This window comes from Cryptomeria japonica, chromosome 6 (assembly GCF_030272615.1).
Source record: "Cryptomeria japonica chromosome 6, Sugi_1.0, whole genome shotgun sequence".
NCBI lineage: Eukaryota > Viridiplantae > Streptophyta > Pinopsida > Cupressales > Cupressaceae > Cryptomeria > Cryptomeria japonica.
The window spans coordinates 533,941,633-533,961,680 of record NC_081410.1 but is presented as its reverse complement, the minus strand read 5'-3'; the positions used below and the strand labels follow the sequence as shown (position 1 = coordinate 533,961,680).

Sequence of the window (20,048 nt, the reverse complement as noted above, 5' to 3'; positions counted from 1 at the left end):
GCGGTGCGTTTCCGGAAAAGTGGTGCTCCCCAATCCTTGGTTCCCACAGTCCCGTACTACCCTGAGCTCATAGCAGCTTGTGCGGAGGTTTTTGACCCCACCTCGTGCTCTGTTAGCGACTCCCTCCTGAGATTGGTCATATCTCCAGAAGCCATTAGGGAGATGATGTGCTTCCCAATTTTCGAAATAACAGAGGTTTTCTCAAAAAAATCAATGGAGGAGTTTCTGAGCACCAGGAGAGACGCTTTGACTTTCTGTCAAAATACCCTCAACCGAAGTCTGTCGGCTGGACTTCTGAAGTTCCCTTTGTCCTACAATGACCTAAAGCAAGACGACCTCAAAGATATCTCTTCTACCCTGGCATGGTTGTGTGGTCATGATAGCGACCGGGATATCACAGCTTCCATGATGGGTTTTCTCTTCAAATGTAGGAAGCAAAGAGAACCTTTTCACTTTGACTTCTCTGTAACTATTGCTTGAGCCATCATTAAGCAATTATCTAAGTTCCAGCAGTTGCAGCGCTTCAGATTCTCTTCGGTATTGGTACACCTGCTTTTGCACCAAAATGAAACTTTCTTCGCACAGTTCATGCGCTTGGCCACTTACGACGAGTCGGGAAATGTAATGTCGGTGTCCTACTAGACACCCCTGCTGATGGCCTCCTATGATTCCTATCAGTTTTCAGATCTGTTCATGGCTCCCGTATTCGAGGACTTTGGAGTGATCCCCAATGAGCCATTAGCCCGTTTCTCTCAGATTCAGATGAACTGGATGCAAAATGAGCGTCCTCCTTGCGACTGGTTCGTGGGCCCTGATTTTTCTTTCATCCGCGTGCATGGGTTCTCCGAAGAACCTTTCCAGCTACCCACTTACGTAACTGACCGAACCCTGGCCCTTGAAATGGCAAGGCAGTTGGCGAGAATTGAGCAAGCCATCGGCGCTGGAAAGCATGATACCTCTATCACCGAAGATAACAAGGCCATTGGCCCAATCACTCTAGTAAGAAGAAAAATTGCAGAGGAAACCCTGATGTCAAAAATGGTTCAGCTTGGTTTTGTAGTAATTGATGACTCTTGGAGTTATGACCCTGATGGTTGCTTAAGCAAAAGAAAGAATGTCGTCAGGCATGAGCCTCGGAACTTATGGGCGGAGCGCATGAACCCCCGGGTTGATGACCCGAACCTATATGTGGGCCCTGACGATTTTCCTGTTTTAGAACGCCCCCCATGGCTAAAGTTCTATTCTCCCGTGCAAAGGTTCAACCCTGCGAAGCCTATTCCTCGGGCGTTGTTGGAAAACATGAAGACTTTAGCTTGGTCCAGAAAGAAAAGAGAAGATTTTTGGGTTTATCGACAGGAGGTAAATCAGCCTAGAGCCAACATCGGGAATGCATCCCTGGATGAGCGTTTTGAGCAGGAATGGTGTAGGGTAAATAAATCTGATGATGAGACAAATGACAGTTCCTCACGCGGGGACTCGTCTCCCGAGGTGGCCGCCCGGCAAGAGGTTGAGGTTATAAATATTGAAGGGCAAGAGTCGGAATCACAAACTCTCCTTTAGATAGCGCAGCTCGCAGGCCTCATTCGTTGGCCAATAAGAGGCGGTCTGAGAAGCAATCCTTCAAGAGCCCTCCAAAGAAGAAGCCATACCCTAGCGCGTTAGGAGGAAATCCACCCTCTCAATTTTCGGCAACATCTTCAAATCTTCAGCAGCCGCCACCTTCTGCTGTTTAGGTACGTCCTTTTTTTCCTTCATCTCTGGCTCAGGATATTCTTTCGGCTATCCCCATGACCGCAATGTAGACGTCGGTCCCTACCGCTCTCACTCTAGCCCCGGCGGGTACGCTGGTTGATCCCCAAGATGTGCTCCTGCAGGCTTCTGTCCCTTTCCCAACCATGGCTTTCATATCCGCAGCATTTCCATCGCCCGCATCAGAAGTAGCCCCTGTGTCGTGTAAGCTAGGTTTTAAAGAGTCATCTCCCCAGGTTATGGGCGCAGCGTCCTCAAGTCCATTCCCATTAGGGGGTTCCCCTTTTGTCCCGTTATTTTCCCCGTCAGCTCTAGCCCACCCCATCCAGACTGCTTTCGCTGGACCCATTTCGCATTTCCCCTTTGCAGTCCCTCCTGGTGCAGCTTTTGCAGGTCAAGCCATCGATCATTTAGATGATTTCCAGCAACAGGTCGTTTATGATAGAACCGCTAGCCTGAGTAAGACGAGCAAGCGAAAGGAAAAGGAAGGCGCTCGTCCAGCACGCCCTCGTTTACAAACACACTTCAGTGAGCAAAAGGATTGCCTCTACTTTGCAAATCTTGTTCCTAAGGTCGACAAACCGGAATCTCAGATGAGACCAGATGATTACGCGCTACAAGCGATCAGCGTTAGTCTTCAAAGCACCACGGCATCTGACAAGGTTGGAATGATGGAGGAGACTTCAAAAGCAGTATCCACAAATTTTATCAAGAAAAGTCGTCGTCTGGAAAAGCTCCAAGCAGAGAATGTTAGTCTCCGAGATTCCCTTACCCAGCAAAGGAAGGAAGATAAAGCCCAAGGCTTAGAAATCAATCGTCTGCAAAGTCTGCTAGCTCAGGCTAATTCAGAGAAAGGGAAGTTGCAGTCGGCCTTTAACAATGTGAGCTCTCAGCTAAAAGGCCAAGAAGCGACAAGGAATGTGGCTTTGAAGGAATTGCAAGAGAGGGATGCAGAAATACAACAATTAAAGGCTACCTCTAGGGATGTTGCCCAGGTCCAGATGCAGCTGCGCGAAGAAATCCTTCTCAAAGGGGATTACGTCCGTCAATTGAGTGAAGCCCAAGTAGCACTGTCTAAGGAAAAGACAAATTTTGAAGCAGAGCTAAAAGTGAGAGAGGCTAGTCTTGGACAATCTGGTGAGCGCATTTCAGAGTTGGAGACTCTTTTGCGGCATGAGCAAGATCGTACATTGCAGCTGCAGCAAGTTGTTAGGACTGGGGAGGCAAAGATCCTTACTTTGGAGAATCAAGTGGCCATTGAACAAAGTAAATGCAGTCGGCTCTAGCAAGAAATGGTTGCGAAAGATAATGAAATTTCGCGATTGCTGAGCATTCCACCTCCGCAACAGATTTCTCCAGATTTTTCTACCATGTTGACAGAGCTGTATGTTTCTCATTGGGAAAAGGTAAAACAGTACTATCCATCCCTGCAGCCTGTGTTAAGATTCCTTAGTGACGCACAGTCCCTCTGCACTGAGACCGATGCCCTCATTAGCAGTTCCATGCTTGTCATCGGTCCTAAGTTCCCAGTAGCCCAAAGTCTTATTCAGTTGTTGTATTCCGCCTAGGATGAGGGACTAGGGGAGAAAGGGATTGCTAACCGCCGGCAATTGATTAAAAAGACTAATGTTTTCGTGAACCGGCACACAATAATCATGCAGGTTTCAGCGGCCCTGGCGCCTTTGCAATTTTCAGTTCCAGACATCAAGCGGCGCTTTGAGAGGTTCGTTTCTTTGGACCTGCCCTCTCCTTTTCCTGCGGATGATACTGTGCTAGGGATTGAACAAATATTACGCCAGGTCGAGTATTTGCAACAAGATAGAGCTTTCTTGCAACGCTTGGGAAATCCTATTTTGGTGACCGAGGTGGAGTGTCTTTTACACCCTCTAGCCCAGCTCTCTGCTCTCCTAAAACAGGTCCAAGACGAGCCTATACCCCTACCTTTTGATGAAGTAATTTGCCTGGATCAATATTTCCAGAATTTAGAGGTGCAAGCTATGCTCTTTGAGGATGAATGGTTGCCTTTGCAACAGGCCTTCGATCTGCTCCATCCCGTTTTGGCAAGAAATCTGGTCTGCGAGCCAGTAATTTTGGGTTCTCCTATTCCGCAGGCAAAATTTCCCCTATTAGTCGCCAAGAAATGTTCACATTAAAACCCCCCGGTCTAAAGTTTGCCGCTGGGTTCCCTTGTTTGGTTTGCCTTTTTAGTTTTCAAGCAACGCAGGGCGCATAGGACAATTGTCCGCACGGCGTTACTCCCTCGGTCCGTATTTGGCGTCCAGTTTTTGGAGCAGCACGATAGTGACAAATGCAAGGCGTGCTGACTAGTTTCTTTTTCGAGGCCCACCTTTTAGCGCAGTAAGCAAGCGGTTTCCCGCATTTTTGTAATTTTCCTAGCAGCCTGTCCGCGGTTAGTAAAATATTTTTGATTCGTGGCAGTATGCAGACCGTTGCAGGCGAGAAATGGAATTCCAGGGACCGTTTTGCTGGGTGTGATCTCCCGGGCGACACGGCATGTTTTTCTGTTCAGGGAGGTTATGCCTTTTTGGCATGTTTTGGGAGTTGTTTTCAGGAGCCGAGTGCTCTATTTATGCGGGTTTTTTCCTTGTTGTTGGGGGTTCAGAACTTTTAAAAGAACAATTAAGTTTACTTAGTAGAGGTTTTCAGCCTTTAAAACTATTATTGTTTGTCTGAAGAAGGTTATTCAAATTGTGCCTGCGGCCTTTATGACACCTTTTTCAGTATGCTTTGATGGTCTTTTCTGTGTTGTTCTGTTAGGATTCCAATAACCTTGGGAATATATCTATCTAAGATTTTGCTGATTAAACTATGTTTCGCACTTGTTATCTAGTAAATGCATGATGAGTATTTCCTTATGTCGCAAAGAAATTTAATTGTATCTTTGGTTATGTTCTTGATCCCAACTTGTAGACTGTTGAATGGGCTTATGAAAGTCATATGTTTTTGGACTTTGTATGCTCATGTCTTTTATTGATCTGGCGTATTGCCTCAGTAGTCTAGTTTTTACTATTTTTAAGGTGTTTCTTCTTCCCCTTTCCTCAAAACATCAAGTAAGAGCCGGCTTCTCAATCCTGGAGGTCATTCAGTGAAACCTGCGCAATCGGTCCCCCACCACTGAATTTCTCATAAGGCTGTTTGTTTCCAAAATAAAATTCAGAGTCAACAATGCTCACAAAGGACAACCTATCTGAAGAAGATATCCCAAACCATCCCAAGCATCCAGATGTTCTACCACCAGCAGAAAGGAGACAGGTCGATGCCTGCATTAGCTATCAAATTTGCCACCTTATTACACTCTCTAATGCAGTGAGCAAAACATCATCAAAAATTTTGCAAATAGCTAGAGCTTTATCCAAAATGACTTCAGCTTACAATTTGGTTATTTCATCTTATGACAAACCTTAAATGACTTCTGAAGAGTCCCCTTCTACTATCAATATCTTGCAACCCAAATATTTAGCCAAATAAAGACCTTCCACTACAGCCACACATTCTGCCTCATTATCGCTACCATAGTTTGAAGACTTGTGGACTCGCCACGGACTCGCGAGTCCATGGGAGCCACGAGTCGACTCGCCAAGGACTCGCGAGGCGAGTCCTGGCAAGTCTATCTGAAAGACTCGCGAGTCTTTTGCAAGGACTCGCGTGAGTCTTTTGCACGGACTCGCAAGTCTTTCAGATGGACTCGCGCGCCCCAGAAAAAACGTCATGCAAGCTTTAAAAGTGAGTTTTTTGCCTTCATTTGGCATAACTGAGGGAGTGACAAAAAAAAGAAAAATAACACCCGACGCCTTTATAAAATAATAAAAGTATTTTTGGCCTCGCGGGGCGCTGCCCCTTGACCCCAAACCCCCATCGAAAAATATAGGGGGAAACTGCACTGATGTAGGGAAAATTTAACATCCAAGTTTGATTAGGCTTCGTATAACAACATAATTAGCATTGAAGAAATCTTGGTATTATACATTTTAGAGTTGAAAGTTTGAAACTATGAGTATGAATGATGAAATTTCAAATATTGTGCGTTTGTAGATCATATGACATGTGTAATGTTTCAATTATGGCTCTTATGTTCTCTAAATGCATTAATTTCTTTATGTTTTTTTGTAAAACTACGGTTTTTTTTTTTGCCGAGTCCTTGCCGAGCCTTTCGCGAGTCTTTCACAAGTCCGAGTCCAAGTCCAAATTTTTGGTTTGCTGAGTCCGTGGCAAGTCCGAGTTTTAAAACTTTGATCGCTACAAACACCCAGAAAGAAGGAACAAATTTAGCAAGCCCCCCAGGGTCATCCCCAAAATAATTTCCACGCTTGCTGTACCTCGATTCTCTTTGAAAACCCCGACAAAATTAAGCTGGAGGAAACTAACATGAAGTTTACTCCAATGAGCTAACTTTCTAACAAACAATTATTTATCTGACCTTAAAAAATATACTCTGGCAATTGTACAGGAGTGACTCGGTTTCAAATTATCCAAGACACTTAAAACCTGAAAGGCATGTTACAACTAAAAGATATTTTGCAGAGGTTGTGGAGTATTCAGAGTTGGATGAATGAAATTGTAGAGCATTGAAAATAAGTTACATTTGAAAACTGTGAATCAAGGTTTAAATATTTAACCCCATCACAATAAGGGGAGTCACAGTTTAGTCGCTGAATTGCAACCCTAAGATCAAAGAAAACATGTGCCACCTAAGACAAATGTTTATACACTAAAATCAATAGCATTATTATAAGTTCAATAAAAAATACATAGAGGAGTGTGTGCTAAGCGTATCCCCTTGCCTCCTAATATTCACTAAAATACATGAAGAAAAATGTAGTTAATGGCTACTGATGGAGGTCATTTTGTTATTACTTCAAACAGCAGGTCAGCTTCCAGAAAAATTAAAAATTCTAGTTGACAGATTGTTAAATTCCTAGAAAATATAGACTTCTTACAAAACAGGATGGGGTATATGCAAAGTCCTTGTCTCTAGCCTCTAAACGATTGTGGCTTTCCAAGCAAATTCCTGAGAGACATAAATAAGCGCTGACATTGCATAAAATACCACATCCTGGTGCAGTCAAAGACAGAAGCAAGTCCCGGATAAGTTTGACGGAAGAGATACACTAAGATTCTGGCTACAACAAAACAAATAAATAATGGACGAAGCTGAACGAAAGTCCCCGGTGAAGTTAACAGAAATGATACGCTATGGCTACGACTAGACAGAAGCTCATCTCCCAAACAAATACTTATTCAAATAAGAGAAATAACTCGGAATGACCAGTTTTCTTAAGGTCAAACACACTGAGCTCAATTTTCAATGAGTAATTGAGGGGAATTTCACTAATTTAGGGCACGGGACTGTCATTCCTCGACTCGCCGTAAGAAGTGAATCAGGAATGTTAAAATGTGGAAAATTCGCCCTAATTTTACTGGCATGTTTATCATCCGTTGGCTTAAAAAAAGAGCATAATACCTACCTGCGCCTACGAGAAGCACAAATTTTGAAAACCCAATACCAGCTTGCGCCGCCATTTTTACTGGAAATCCGCCGATTCAAAGTTTCTTTTTTTTCCCTCCAACCGTCACAATTCACTCAAGATTTGGCCGGGCTCTGTATAATTTTACGAGGACCGCGATCGCGATCGCGATCGCAATTGCAATTGAACGTCGCAATATCGTTACGAGGCAGAGCGAAGGCTAAATCCATCAAAGTCGTAACGTACCCAAAAATGCCTATAAAGTGACTGCCACTTATTTTGGCTTACATGGTTGACAACTAATCAAGAAATTGATTTATTTTTTATTTCTTTATTTTTTTATTTTTTAAAGAAATTGTAATTTATTTCGGAGTCTTCTATTCTGTGTACTCCCATAATATTCTTTTCTTTCGGGGTGTCCTTATCTGTGTACTCCAAAAATACTCGTTCGAATTTTTCCTTAAAATATAATATTGAGATTATTATTTTATTTTGTTTTATGAAATAATATCATTTATACTAATTTCTTAAAGTCCGTAAAAATATATAATATAAAAAATATATGGAAAAAGCCAGGTCTTATAGTCTACTTAAAGTGAAGCTTAACATAACTCATATCATTTATACTAATTTTTTTTAAGTTTCGAAATATATGTACTATAAAAAATATATGGAAAAAGCTAAATCTTATGGTCTATGTAAGGGCATGTTCCCATGCGGCTGCTTAGCATTTTGGCTAGCAGTGGCTGCTCAATAATTTTAAGAATTATTTGTGGAGCAGCTGGCCCCATGAATATTTATCTTTGCTGCTTATTTTTAAACAAAACATTAGTAGAACGTATGCATTGACATGCTATTTTTTTCTAAAACCGTATATATGACACTTCAAATTATAAATAAACCGTAAAAAATATAGTAGGTAATATATATACTAGTTTAGAATGTTTATTATAAAAATACAAATTTATTTAGTAGGTAATATATATACTAGTTTAGAATGTTTATTATAAAAATACAAATTTATTTAGAATATTTTGAAATGGAAGGATTTAAAATATGGAAGGATGTAGTTGTTTCTAATTTTATAATATTTTAATATGATTTTTTAGAATAGTTCTATTTTTTCATATGAATTTAGAAACTTGTCATAATTGAAATGATAGAATATAATTGATAAAATATTTTAATATGAATTTTTACAATATATTCTATTTTTTAATATATTAATTTAGAAACTTAGTCAATTTAATTTTTTAAATATATTTAATAAGATTGTTATAGAAATTTGTCATAATATATATATTTTTAAAATTTTAATGTTTATTATTACTAAATTAGTAATTATTAATTGATTATCATTTAATGTTAATATATAATATATATTAGTGTATTAATCTAGAAACTTATTTAGTAAATTTAAGATTTTTGCATATATTATTAATTTATCATTATTTTCTCATTAAGACAATGATTTTCATTTCATCCCAAGAAAGATGTGCATTGCATTTTGGTGTGGCTTCAATCTTCTACTTTTATATTTTTTTACAGTTAATATTTTTCTTAAAACGTCAAATGACAGCCATTGAAATGACTAAACTGTAATAAAAAATTCATATGACAGGTAGGGGTGACTGTCAAATTCCAGACCTGGTATTAATACTAATTTGTGCACTTAAAATTTGAAAAACAAAATAGAAATAAAATCTTAAAAAAAGAGGGAGAGCAAATTATGGAGCCACGTGGCACTTTTGTTAGTTGCTTATTTTAGCCCCCCCTTTTCTTCCATGGCTTATTTTTAATTCCTAAACAATAGCTGCTCCACCAAAAAATGGAAAGATTCTAAATTATCCCTTTTTCACAATTTTAAAGTTGCATGGGAACACTTAACTACTTAAATTTAAGCAGAAAATAGAGTTAAGTAGTCGCATGGGAACATAAGGTAAGTGTAGTTTACCACAACATATTAAAAAAATATATAATAATAATAATAATATGTTAAGTAGCAAAAGCTATTGAACTAGTACCACAAATTGAGTCATAATCATCTAATTTCTATATGTATTCAGATTATGTTGGTCATTAGATATAGGTTTTTAGTTTGTAAGAGTACCATTATTGGTATGTTCATCCTACATATCTTATGCAGGGTAATCAACAATTGTAGGAGGAGAAATGGTCAATGCAAGTCAAGAAAACTTACTACTATCCCACCAAATTGAGGCACCTCTAGCATAGGGCTAAGACGAAGTTGAAGGTTGATAAGAAATTGAAGACCATCCATGGTCATTGTGAACATGAGCTCGATTTTGAGGAGCATGAGAATTATACAAATCACACCTACAAGAACTATGACTCTTACCATGTTGATGTCCTCTAGAAGGGGATTGGCCCTAGAACTGGAAGAATTTTTTGACAAAATGCTAGCAACCATACAAATGGCATCACTCAATGATCAAGAAGCCCTTGAGATGGACGAATTCAAGTGTAATTTTATTAACTTGTACTTATATTTGTATTAATACATTTTAGTGTATCATAATTTAAAAAACGTGGAGAAATTACCCTTAATAGCACATCTACAAAAAGGGAACATAAGTCCTATATTTCCAAATGCTAGTAGAATTTTTCACTATGAAAGCATTTAGCATATTGTAATAGACTTGGCAAAACTTCTAGGCTAATCTTCTAAAAGTATAATGTGTCGAGAAAAATGCCTAGGCTAAAAAGCTTAGAAATATTATAGATTTAATTTCATATCTATAGGCTCCGGGATAAAATAAAAAAATATGCTTAATAGTTTCTTGATGCCCACAAAAAGGGCAAGGAGGATTGGCAACTCCCAAATGAATCAATTTGGAATCAATAAGAAGACCCTAACATAAAATGCACCTAACAAAAGGTGTAAGCTTTAGTTCAATAATGGCAAACCAAATAGTTTAGAATTTGTGCTACCATGATCCAAATGGGGGAGTAAAGAGCTCATCTATCATTAACTTTGTGTACCATATGAAAGTGTGATGAGATTCAAGCATAATCTTTGAAAGGTTTATAATTAAAAAATAGTTTATCAAGATACCAATTTCAAACTTTTCATCATGATTTTAAACCCTATATCTCAATTTTAATTACATGGCATCTCCATGAGAATAGAGTCAATAATAATATAAAAGGATTCAAAATCCAAAAGGGTGAGAATATTCTTGGTGGTTCTAGATAAAATATATGGAAGGGTAATAATGCCTCTATTGAAAAATTAAAGCATAGACTTAAGGAACCTTTGTTAGAGGCCTACCTAATAAGTCATATGAGACCACAATATAGAATCATCATTCTCATATAACACAATATGAAATTAATTTATGATTTTAAATAAGTCATGGCATTAATATCCTCTCATTCTTTCATATGCTTCTAATAAAAAAAGTACTTTGGATACATGAATAAGCTCCTTCATGTAAAGGGTTGAATGAAGACTAAGGTCTCTCCAAGCTTTACACCCATGAGGCACTTTGGGAGAGACATAGTGTTGAACCAAAAAATTCAAGTTGCATCACCATCAAAGGCTTTAATTATCTATTTAGCATATAAGTTTGTACCTTTTTATTGTACGTAATGAGACAAAGCCCTCTAGAAACAAAAACTCAAAGCCACTCTATGAAATCATTTGCTTTGTTCTAGTGAAGCTTGTGAAAATCTATGAGCAGATTTTCTAGCTTTTGATACAAAGCTTTAGAAGGTACCCAACTTGAATAATATAATAAACTTGAGTGGAAACTATAACCTTAAAACAAACACTGAACTTTCCTACAAGGGAGAATGACTTGATCCAATAAGATAACTTTTGTTTGTAATTCAATTACAACAACTTGCCATGATGTTGAGAAAGAAGCTTGAAAGGCAAAAGGAATGACTAAGAATCTAGAAATATCTCCATGATCAATCCATTTACAATGAAAAGTATAGAGCGAAGTAGGTTTAGGGAAGAAAAGTTGTAACGTTGATTTTTTTCCAATGAATACTTGAACTAGAAGCTAAGAAAAAAGTTGTATCATGTTATTGAAAACCCTATGTCTTAACTAAACCAAATATTCCTATATGAGTTACATATAGCAATGATAAGTGACTATTCCTATATGTTGGACTTTGAGTATATAAAAAATAAATTGAGAAGCATGGAAAAAGGAATGAATATAGAAAATTAATAATTTTCTATCATGCTTTGTTGCTAGAAAATATAAAGGAAAAGTCCCTTCACAACCTCTACCTTTAGGTAATAGAGGTATGTGCACCTCAACAAAATTGTGCACATAGATGTATAATAGAGGTATATGCACCGCATATTAGGACTTTTAGGACAATTATAATCTTCATTATTATTGTTTATTGTTTATTAGATTTAGTAGCAATGAAAGCAATAATAATAAAGAGAAATCTCAAGTTGAGAATTTATACAAATGAATAAACTTAAAAATAACTACAACAATTGAGGAATTAAGCCAACTAAAAAATAACCTAACATGAACTATTTCCAACATAATTTCTTGACCTATTCAACCAAATTTATTTCCCTTCTTGCCTCACAATATGAAGTTTGAATATTAGGGGTACGAACAAGCCACTTTTTGGGGTAATGTGTTAGTTAGCTTTAAATTCTCTTCATGGCTCTAGAGAAAACATTTTAAATTTAATGAATCCATCTTTAAAAAAGTTCAAGGCGCAATCCTAGGGAAATTTGGCAAGAGGTCTATCTTAGTACATTAAGATGTCAAAGAAATTACCCCTCAAGATTACCAAATGACCTAAGTCAATTTAGGTAAACAAAAAAAAGTGAAGAAAAGGTGGCCTATCTAGACTCTGCTATTAAAAATTTGAAGTCAAGAATTTCTAGAGATGAAGAAACTAGAAAATAACTCAAAGAACAACTACTAAAATTAAGAAATTTTGTAAAAGATTTGATAGCTCCAATAACATTTACACCTACTAATTTTACAAATATACCAATTTTGATATCCAAGAGTGAGGTTGATAACTTATCCTTCCAATAGTTGGATATATACGATCCTAAATGAATCTTGTGAGTGATTAACAAAAATATGGTTAAATGTGAGTGATTAACCTTTCTTGAAAAGTAAGAGATCCTTGTGAATATCTTACTTCTTTGCACATATTGAGTCATCTTCCGTCTTGGGTAGCCCCCCCTTCTCTCTTCTTCAATCCATTCTTATTGGAAGAGGAAGGTTGTGATATCAATGAGTGCACAATCATACAACAAAATAAAATAGGGAATACACATTTGTTGGGGTGCACATACCTCTCTTACTCGAAGAGGAAGGTTGTGATATCATTGAACATACCATTTGAGATATATTTTACACAAAAGTGTATTCCACGTTATTTTTAATCCTTGCTCTATTAATCCTTTTGAGTCTCTCTCTCTCTCTCTCTCTCTCTCTCTCTCTCTCTCTCTCTCTCTCTCTCTCTCTCTCTCTCTCTCTCTCTCTCTCTCATTCCACTCTCTCTTCAAATTCCATTCCACTTTGTAGAATTTTTAATATCTTTGATGACATTTGTGTAAAGCAGAAAAATCGAACCCTAGTTGTTCTCCCCTCCCCAACTCCAAGGAGAGAGAAGGGAGGTCACTAGGGTTGATGGTTTTCACTTAGGAGAGACTTTACATTCAAAAGAGGGGTTGAAACCCATAAGATCCAATCCCACACAATGCAGGATTGGATTCTAAATGAGTTTCAAGGGTTAAGACATCAAGGATACCCTCTTTTGTAAAGAATATAGATAGAATGATTGAACTAGGAATGTATGTAGAAGCAAGAAAGATTCGCTAGTAAACAGAGATAGGGATATGGGATGAAGCTGCAGACCTGGAATTAGTAGTAAAATGTTGAGATGATGTTGTTCTGCAAATTTGAGCGAAAGTTGACAGGACGATGGCGCCCAGCGTGCACACGGTCCTCCGAAAAATCCGCGAAACGAAGGGGGACCTGTTCGTCTCTGCACAAGGATTCCAGATCTTCAATTACAGCCGCGTACCTGCAACCTACACATAGAAAAGAGAGGACGATTGGGGGGTTAGGGATTAGGGGTTTGCCTTTAGGTCAAACCCCAGTTTTGGAATTAACCAAGAAATGAGAATGTTGTAAATGTAAATGTTTGTAATGTAAACAAGTACTGATACCTTGTTGTAAGAATGTTCGTATTCTTACATGCAAAGGTGTAATGTATGTTATGTGTTATGTGTTGTAAGTGATCTCCTCTTCAATGGTTGAATCCTTGTCTTGAATGCAACACCTAGCCTTGAATGGAGACTTAGAATGCTCAATTGCTTGAAGGAATACTTGAATGCTTGAATGTTTGAATGTTTGAATATCGCTTCCGCGTCTTGCTCTTGCTTGTTTCCTTCCTCCCTTTCTAGGAGAGGAAAAGTAGTTTATATACTTGTCAATTAGGGTTGAGAGACTGATTTTCCCAACCTTAGGCCGACCTAGAAACAATATTTTCCAATTTGCAAACTTCAAGACCCGATGCCCAAAAGGAGACCGGGCCCAAAATAGGGCCAGGGACCAGGGCACTGGGCGCCATGGTCCCACCTCCCAGGACAGCAGGGTGCAAGGAGGGATCATGCCAAGGTGCAGAAAAATGCAGTTTTTGGTGTCGTAAACAGGTTTCGGGGTCTCCATTCAAGTTCAACGCTGCGCCGCCATCGTGAAGACCCAAATGCAGTCGAAATTGCAAGTGTCACAATTTTAGGATGCTACATTTAGCCCCCACTTTAGCGGGAGTATAAGCGTACGCCCATACTTCCGGTAAAATACAAGGAAACAACATTGAGAGACTTTCACCACGTCAAGGAGGCAAGATACACCAAGCCCCCAGTGGACTAAGGATCTTACGACTTCGATTGACAAAGTAAAAGGCAAGATCACGAGGGAGAACATGACTATCAGTAGTAAGGTTCCCTCACTATGAGTCATGCAAGAAAAATACCAAAAATTTTCAAGGCAAAGCTAAATTCGCCAAGAAATTTTGAAGTATCTTGAAAAGATATGAACGGGATGTATGCCCCCCTACGTTAAAGCGATCACACACGCCTCACCGGGGGTGATTGCTTTAAGGTAGTGATACATATAAGAAATTAGAAAGGAGCACGTTATCACAGGGATTTAGCCCCCAAGTGTGAGATAAGCCCAAGGATAATAGACACAAAACACAAAGCACAAGGTGACTTCGCTTTCCTCGGGGTCAATATGTTGTATGATAATTCATGTATATCATATGTATGTATGCATAATTGTTCTTCATTCCCCAATCAAGGAAGGTCACCTAGAAGAAGGGAACACATGTGTCTTTTGAGTCAACATGAGAGAGACCAAAAGAGATCTCAATGCTTTGCATCATCCTCAAGTAGACAAAACTAAGGACAAAAAATAGAAGAATGAGAATAACACATAGAAGAAGTAACAAAAGAGATCAAGAGAGGAGGAGAGAGTCTGCTATGCTAATGAAACTAGTCTAGCACGTCATCTACCCCCCGATCTTGCTGATCAATATTTCGGGAAGGTAGGAAACATGCTAGAGGAGGAACATCCAACACAGCAGATGGAGCTATCACAAGATCCAAACAAGGGCTATGTTCATGTTCCGAGCCACGTTGTTCTTGTCTAGGAGCTAGGATAAGTGCTTTAGAAAAATCGTTAGATAAATGGTTATCAACATCAACATATTCATATTCACTATCAGAATGAAGAGGAGTAACATTTTCATCATGAATAACATTTTCATCTATATCATCATCAAGATTTATAAAAATAGGATCTTTAACTCGCACAGGATCAAGACCATCATGCATCTTATGTTTAGGAGATTTCGGCTTAATCTTCGGCTGAGGAGAAAATGGAATAATACTGGCTGAAGGTGTTTTTGGGGATTGCAAAGTTTGAGAAGCGGCTGCTTGAGCTCTAAGACGACGCTTTCGTCGGCGTTCACGTGTAGAACGATTTCGTCTAGTCTTAGTAGGAAGTTGAGAAGATTGAGGAGGAGGAATGTTCTCATCCTTTTCACTTGGGTGTTTAGGTTGTGGTCTCTTAGGTTGAATAATAGGAGAAGAGGAAGGTCTCTTCGCTCCATAAGAGGAAGGAGGAGGAACTACTCCATATAAGGGAGGAATATTTGGTTTAGGAAGGAGACCAAGTCCATCATGACGAGGAGGTATAGGTCTACTTTTAGGAAGTTTATTAGTCATAGGCATAGTCACATTCATAGGGATGGGTTGGGAATCTTCTTGAGGAAAGACATTAGTTTTATCTTTCAAAGGAAGAACTTCCTTCTCAAGAATGATAGGAATATCAAGTTTGGGTGTTCTAGGTTCACTTAGAGATAGGATCATATCTTTTTTCCACCTTTGATAAGATTTGAAAAGATGATCACTTCGCGGAGGAAGAGATTGGAATTGTTCAGGCCAAAAGTAATCAATAGGAACGCTAGAAGTTCTTTCAGCTGGTTTAAAGAGGCTATGATTGACAGTAACAACTTCACCATTATGGGGAAATTTCAAACACTTGTGAATAGGAGAAGCAATAGCTTTCATGGAAGATAGCCAAGGATAGCCTAGCTTCACACGAAATTGTTCGGATGATGGAATAATAGCAAAGCTCATATCAAGGGATTTGTTATGGACCTCAATAGGTAATGTAATAGAACCAATTGCAGGAGAAGAAAATGCATCAAATAATTTCACAACCACATTTGTTTCGTCATAGATCACTTGATTCAATTGCAAAGTAAAAAGAAATTCTTCAGTAATGATATTAACCATACAAGAAGGATCAATAAGCACTCCACGGCAAGGTGTATTCTTGACTTTTGCAACTACATATAAAGGACCATCAAGTGCCCCGATAGTTTCACTGGAATCAAAGGTGATGGAAGGTTCTTTAGGGATTTTCTGCTGCTCTACAAAGTTAATCACATTCGGAGTCATAGACACAAGATCATCAGGTGAGAGAGAGGAATCATTAGTATCAATCGCATTAGAGGTATGAGAAGGCAATGGATCAGTAAAAATCTTAAGATTTTGGTTAGGAGGAGCTATAGATGTGTTGCCTTTATCATTCACACCAGAAACAGAGATAGTGTTATTATCAATCAAATCTTGAATTTTACCCTTTAAAGCAAAACATTTTTCAGTATCATGCCCAGGATGACGATGAAATTGACAAAAAGATTTGTTATCAAAATAGGGTGAATTAATCTTTGCAGGATCTATTTGCCTTATAGGAGGAAGAGTAAGCACATTTTGTTCCAATAACTTATTCATAATACTATGCAATGATTCATTCAAAGGAGTAAACTTTCTTTCTTTCTTGAAAAACTTAGAAATAGGAGGCACACCTGATGCTGCATTCACATTGTTGTTGATGATGTTTTCATTGAATTTAATGGACTCTATGTTCGGTTTAAACTTCCCAAATGGTTGTTGACTACTATCACCCTTATCACTCGGAGCCATAGGATTTGCTTGTTCCATTTGACTCACAGTCAGTTGATAATTGTGAAGAGTTGCGCACAACTGTTGGAAAGAAGTAAACTCAGAAAACAGAAGTTTTTCTCTAATATCCTTTTGTAAATTAGAAATAAAGATTCTTTGAATATCATTGTCAGGTACTGGAAAAGAAATTTGAGCATACAAATGCTTATATCTACCAATGAAATCAGTCACTTTTTCTTTAACACCTTGTTTACAATGCATTAAATCAATCAAAGTAACTTTAGGACTTATATTGTTTTGAAATTGTTGAATAAAAGCATTTGCAAGTTGTTTGAAAGAAGTAATAGAATAGGAAGGCAACGAGCAATACCATTGTAGGGCTTTATCTCTTAATGTTCTAGTAAACAGTTTTGCAAGCAACCTTTGGTCATAAGCAAAATCAGTACATATTGTTTGAAAGGTCTTAACATGTGTTAGAGGGTCACCCTTACCATTATAAAGCTCCAAATGCGGAATTTCAACATGTTTAGGGGGAATAGCTCGAACAATGTCAAGAGAAAGTGGGCTCGCGACATCAAATGTGGGCACACTAAACTTAGATTGATTCATAGAGGCAATTTGTTGCTGCAAAGAAGAGACAGTTTGTGCAAGATTGTTAATGATCGCTTCAGTCAAAGAGTTCATATTAGACGTGTTAGATTGTGATGGAGGTATTATGTTATTGAAAGAAGGTATTGATTGAGAGTAAGGTGGTGGGACACTATGATAGTTAGTCATAGGAGATGATTGGAAAGGAGGAACACTACAAGGAGGAATGGAATGGTTAAATGAATTGCCCCCTTGCGTCATGTTTATTTGTGGAGATGAAATAGGGACACTCATTGAAGGAATGAATGAAGAAGTTGGATTGAATGAAGGAAGAGGGTTGATTGAAGAAGAAGGATTGCCCCCATGACTAGTGATCATAGGAGGAATGTCTTGTATTGAAGTAGTCATTATGTTTGATGTAAAAGTAGGTATACTAGCAATAGGAGTTGTCAAAGGAATAGAATGATTAACTTGAGTAGGAGGTTGTGTATAACCTAAAGTTTCGGCACAACTCTTCATAGGCATCACATTCGAATCCACAATGTGTGCAATACCACACAAAATATCAATTCCATTCTTATCACTTTGAACCATACGTTTTAGACCCTCAATTAATGAAAGAGCTTCGCTATCGGGGTATTCTTGAGACATCCATTGTCGAAAATCATCAAATTGGTTATCCAATTTTGAAAGTTGTTCTACAGAAACCTCATGGAGAGCTTCTTCATCATTAAGAGGATTAGAGGAATTACCCATGTCCTCGTTAAATAGGCCATTCAAATTAGGTTCCATCTCCTCAGTAATTAAACCTTGGAAGGACTTAATTCTAAGGCTTCGTCTAACGGGAATAGTGTAAGTAGGGCTTATTGTTGTAAAACTCATGCACTAAAGAGAGAGAGAGAAGATTTTGAATTTTAGAGGTAGCAAATTTCAATAAAATCAGCCAATCTCCTAGATTTAAGTTGTTAAATGCAATCAGGACAATCTCCCAAAATTTCGGAAAAAATGTCTGGGACCGTGGCGAACGGAGTGCACACGGTCCTCGCAACTTTTTTCGAAATTTTTAGGGATGAAAGTTATGATGATTTTAAAGCTAATCTGAAAAAATTGAGTGATTTTACAATCTGTAGATAGGCCAAATTAAAGTTGCAATCTCAAAATTGAACCCTACCAAGATTGTTGAAAAATGCAAAATTTGAATTTTGAAAAAGAGGGGGAAACTGAAATTTTGAATTTTATGATTTTAGAGGGATACTAAAAGCAATGCAAGTTTTGAAATTTTAAGAATTGACTCAATTTCACGCAAAATTCAATTTTGAAAATGGAAATCAAGGTTGTTGCAATTAAACACTTAATTTCAAAAGTCACAAACTGCAAAAATTTGAATAAAGCACTGAAATTTCGAATGAATGCCAACACACTTTTCAGATTTAGGACTGTAAGAAACACAATTTTAACACAAATTTCAATTTCAACAATTTTTGAATGATTATAAGCCTCAATCCAAGCAATCGCTAGACCAACTTTGACTTTAATTTTGAAAGTGTTAAAATTGATAAAATTAGCCAAAATTCTGGATTTTAGCAGAAAAATACAGTAAGATCTAGCTCCTGAAATTTCAGAAAAAATGTTGGGGACGATGGCACTCGGGGTGCACATGGTCCTCGCAACTTTTTTCCAAATTTTCAGGGATGAGAGATATTGTGATTTTATTGCGGAATCCAAAGTTACAGCCGATTTGGAAGTGTTTTGATTAGTGAAATTATCAGTCAAAGGTTGAATCAAGAAGGTCTTAAAAATTAGGGTTTTGACATTTAACCACTTAATTTTTAGAATTAAAGCACAAATATGAATTGACAATTTGCAATAGAAGGGTAAATTTGAAAGAAGCATTAACAATTAAACATTCCACAAGCTTAATTACTAAAAAGAAAATTTTAGGGTTTTTATGCAATTAGCCTCTAAAATTTGCAAAAGATCAAACATGGAAATGTAATTAAGGAAGCAAAATTTTCAGACCTAACCATGAATAATCAGAATGTGGATGTTCACGTCGGGTTCACCAAAATGTAAAGCGGAAAAATCGAACCCTAGTTGTTCTCCCCTCCCCAACTCCAAGGAGAGAGAAGGGAGGTCACTAGGGTTGATGGTTTTCACTTAGGAGAGACTTTACATTCAAAAGAGGGGTTGAAACCCACAAGATCCAATCCCACACAATGCAGGATTGGATTCTAATTGAGTTTCAAGGGTTAAGACATCAAGGATACCCTCTTTTGTAAAGAATATAGATAGAATGATTGAACTAGGAATGTATGTAGAAGCAAGAAAGATTCGCTTGTAAACAGAGATAGGGATATGGGATGAAGCTGCAGACCTGGAATTAGCAATAAAATGTTGAGATGATGTTGTTCTGCAAATTTGAGCGAAAGTTGACGGGACGATGGCGCCCGACGTGCACACGGTCCTCTAAAAAATCCGCGAAACGAAGGGGGACCTGTTCGTCTCTGCACAAGGATTCCAGATCTTCAATTACAGCCGCGTACCTGCAACCTACACACAGAAAAGAGAGGATGATTGGGGGGTTAGGGATTAGGGGTTTGCCTTTAGGTCAAACCCCGGTTTTGGAATTAACCAAGAAATGAGAATGCTGTAAATGTAAATGTTTGTAATGTAAACAAGTACTGATACCTTGTTTGTAAGAATGTTTGTATTCTTACATGCGAAGG

General features: G+C 38.1%; 1 protein-coding gene across 1 annotated transcript in view; it reads right to left on the bottom strand.

Moving 5' to 3' along the window:
- The window catches only part of LOC131067998 (uncharacterized), an 85,357-nt gene extending 77,855 nt beyond the window's left edge, over nt 1–7,502 (bottom strand). Inside the window, exon 1 of the mRNA XM_058003183.2 lies at nt 7,236–7,502. Coding sequence (XP_057859166.2) covers nt 7,236–7,290 — 55 coding nt within the window. The 5' untranslated portion in view covers nt 7,291–7,502. The remainder of the gene's footprint in view (nt 1–7,235) is intronic.
- Between the last annotated feature and the right edge of the window lie 12,546 nt (nt 7,503–20,048).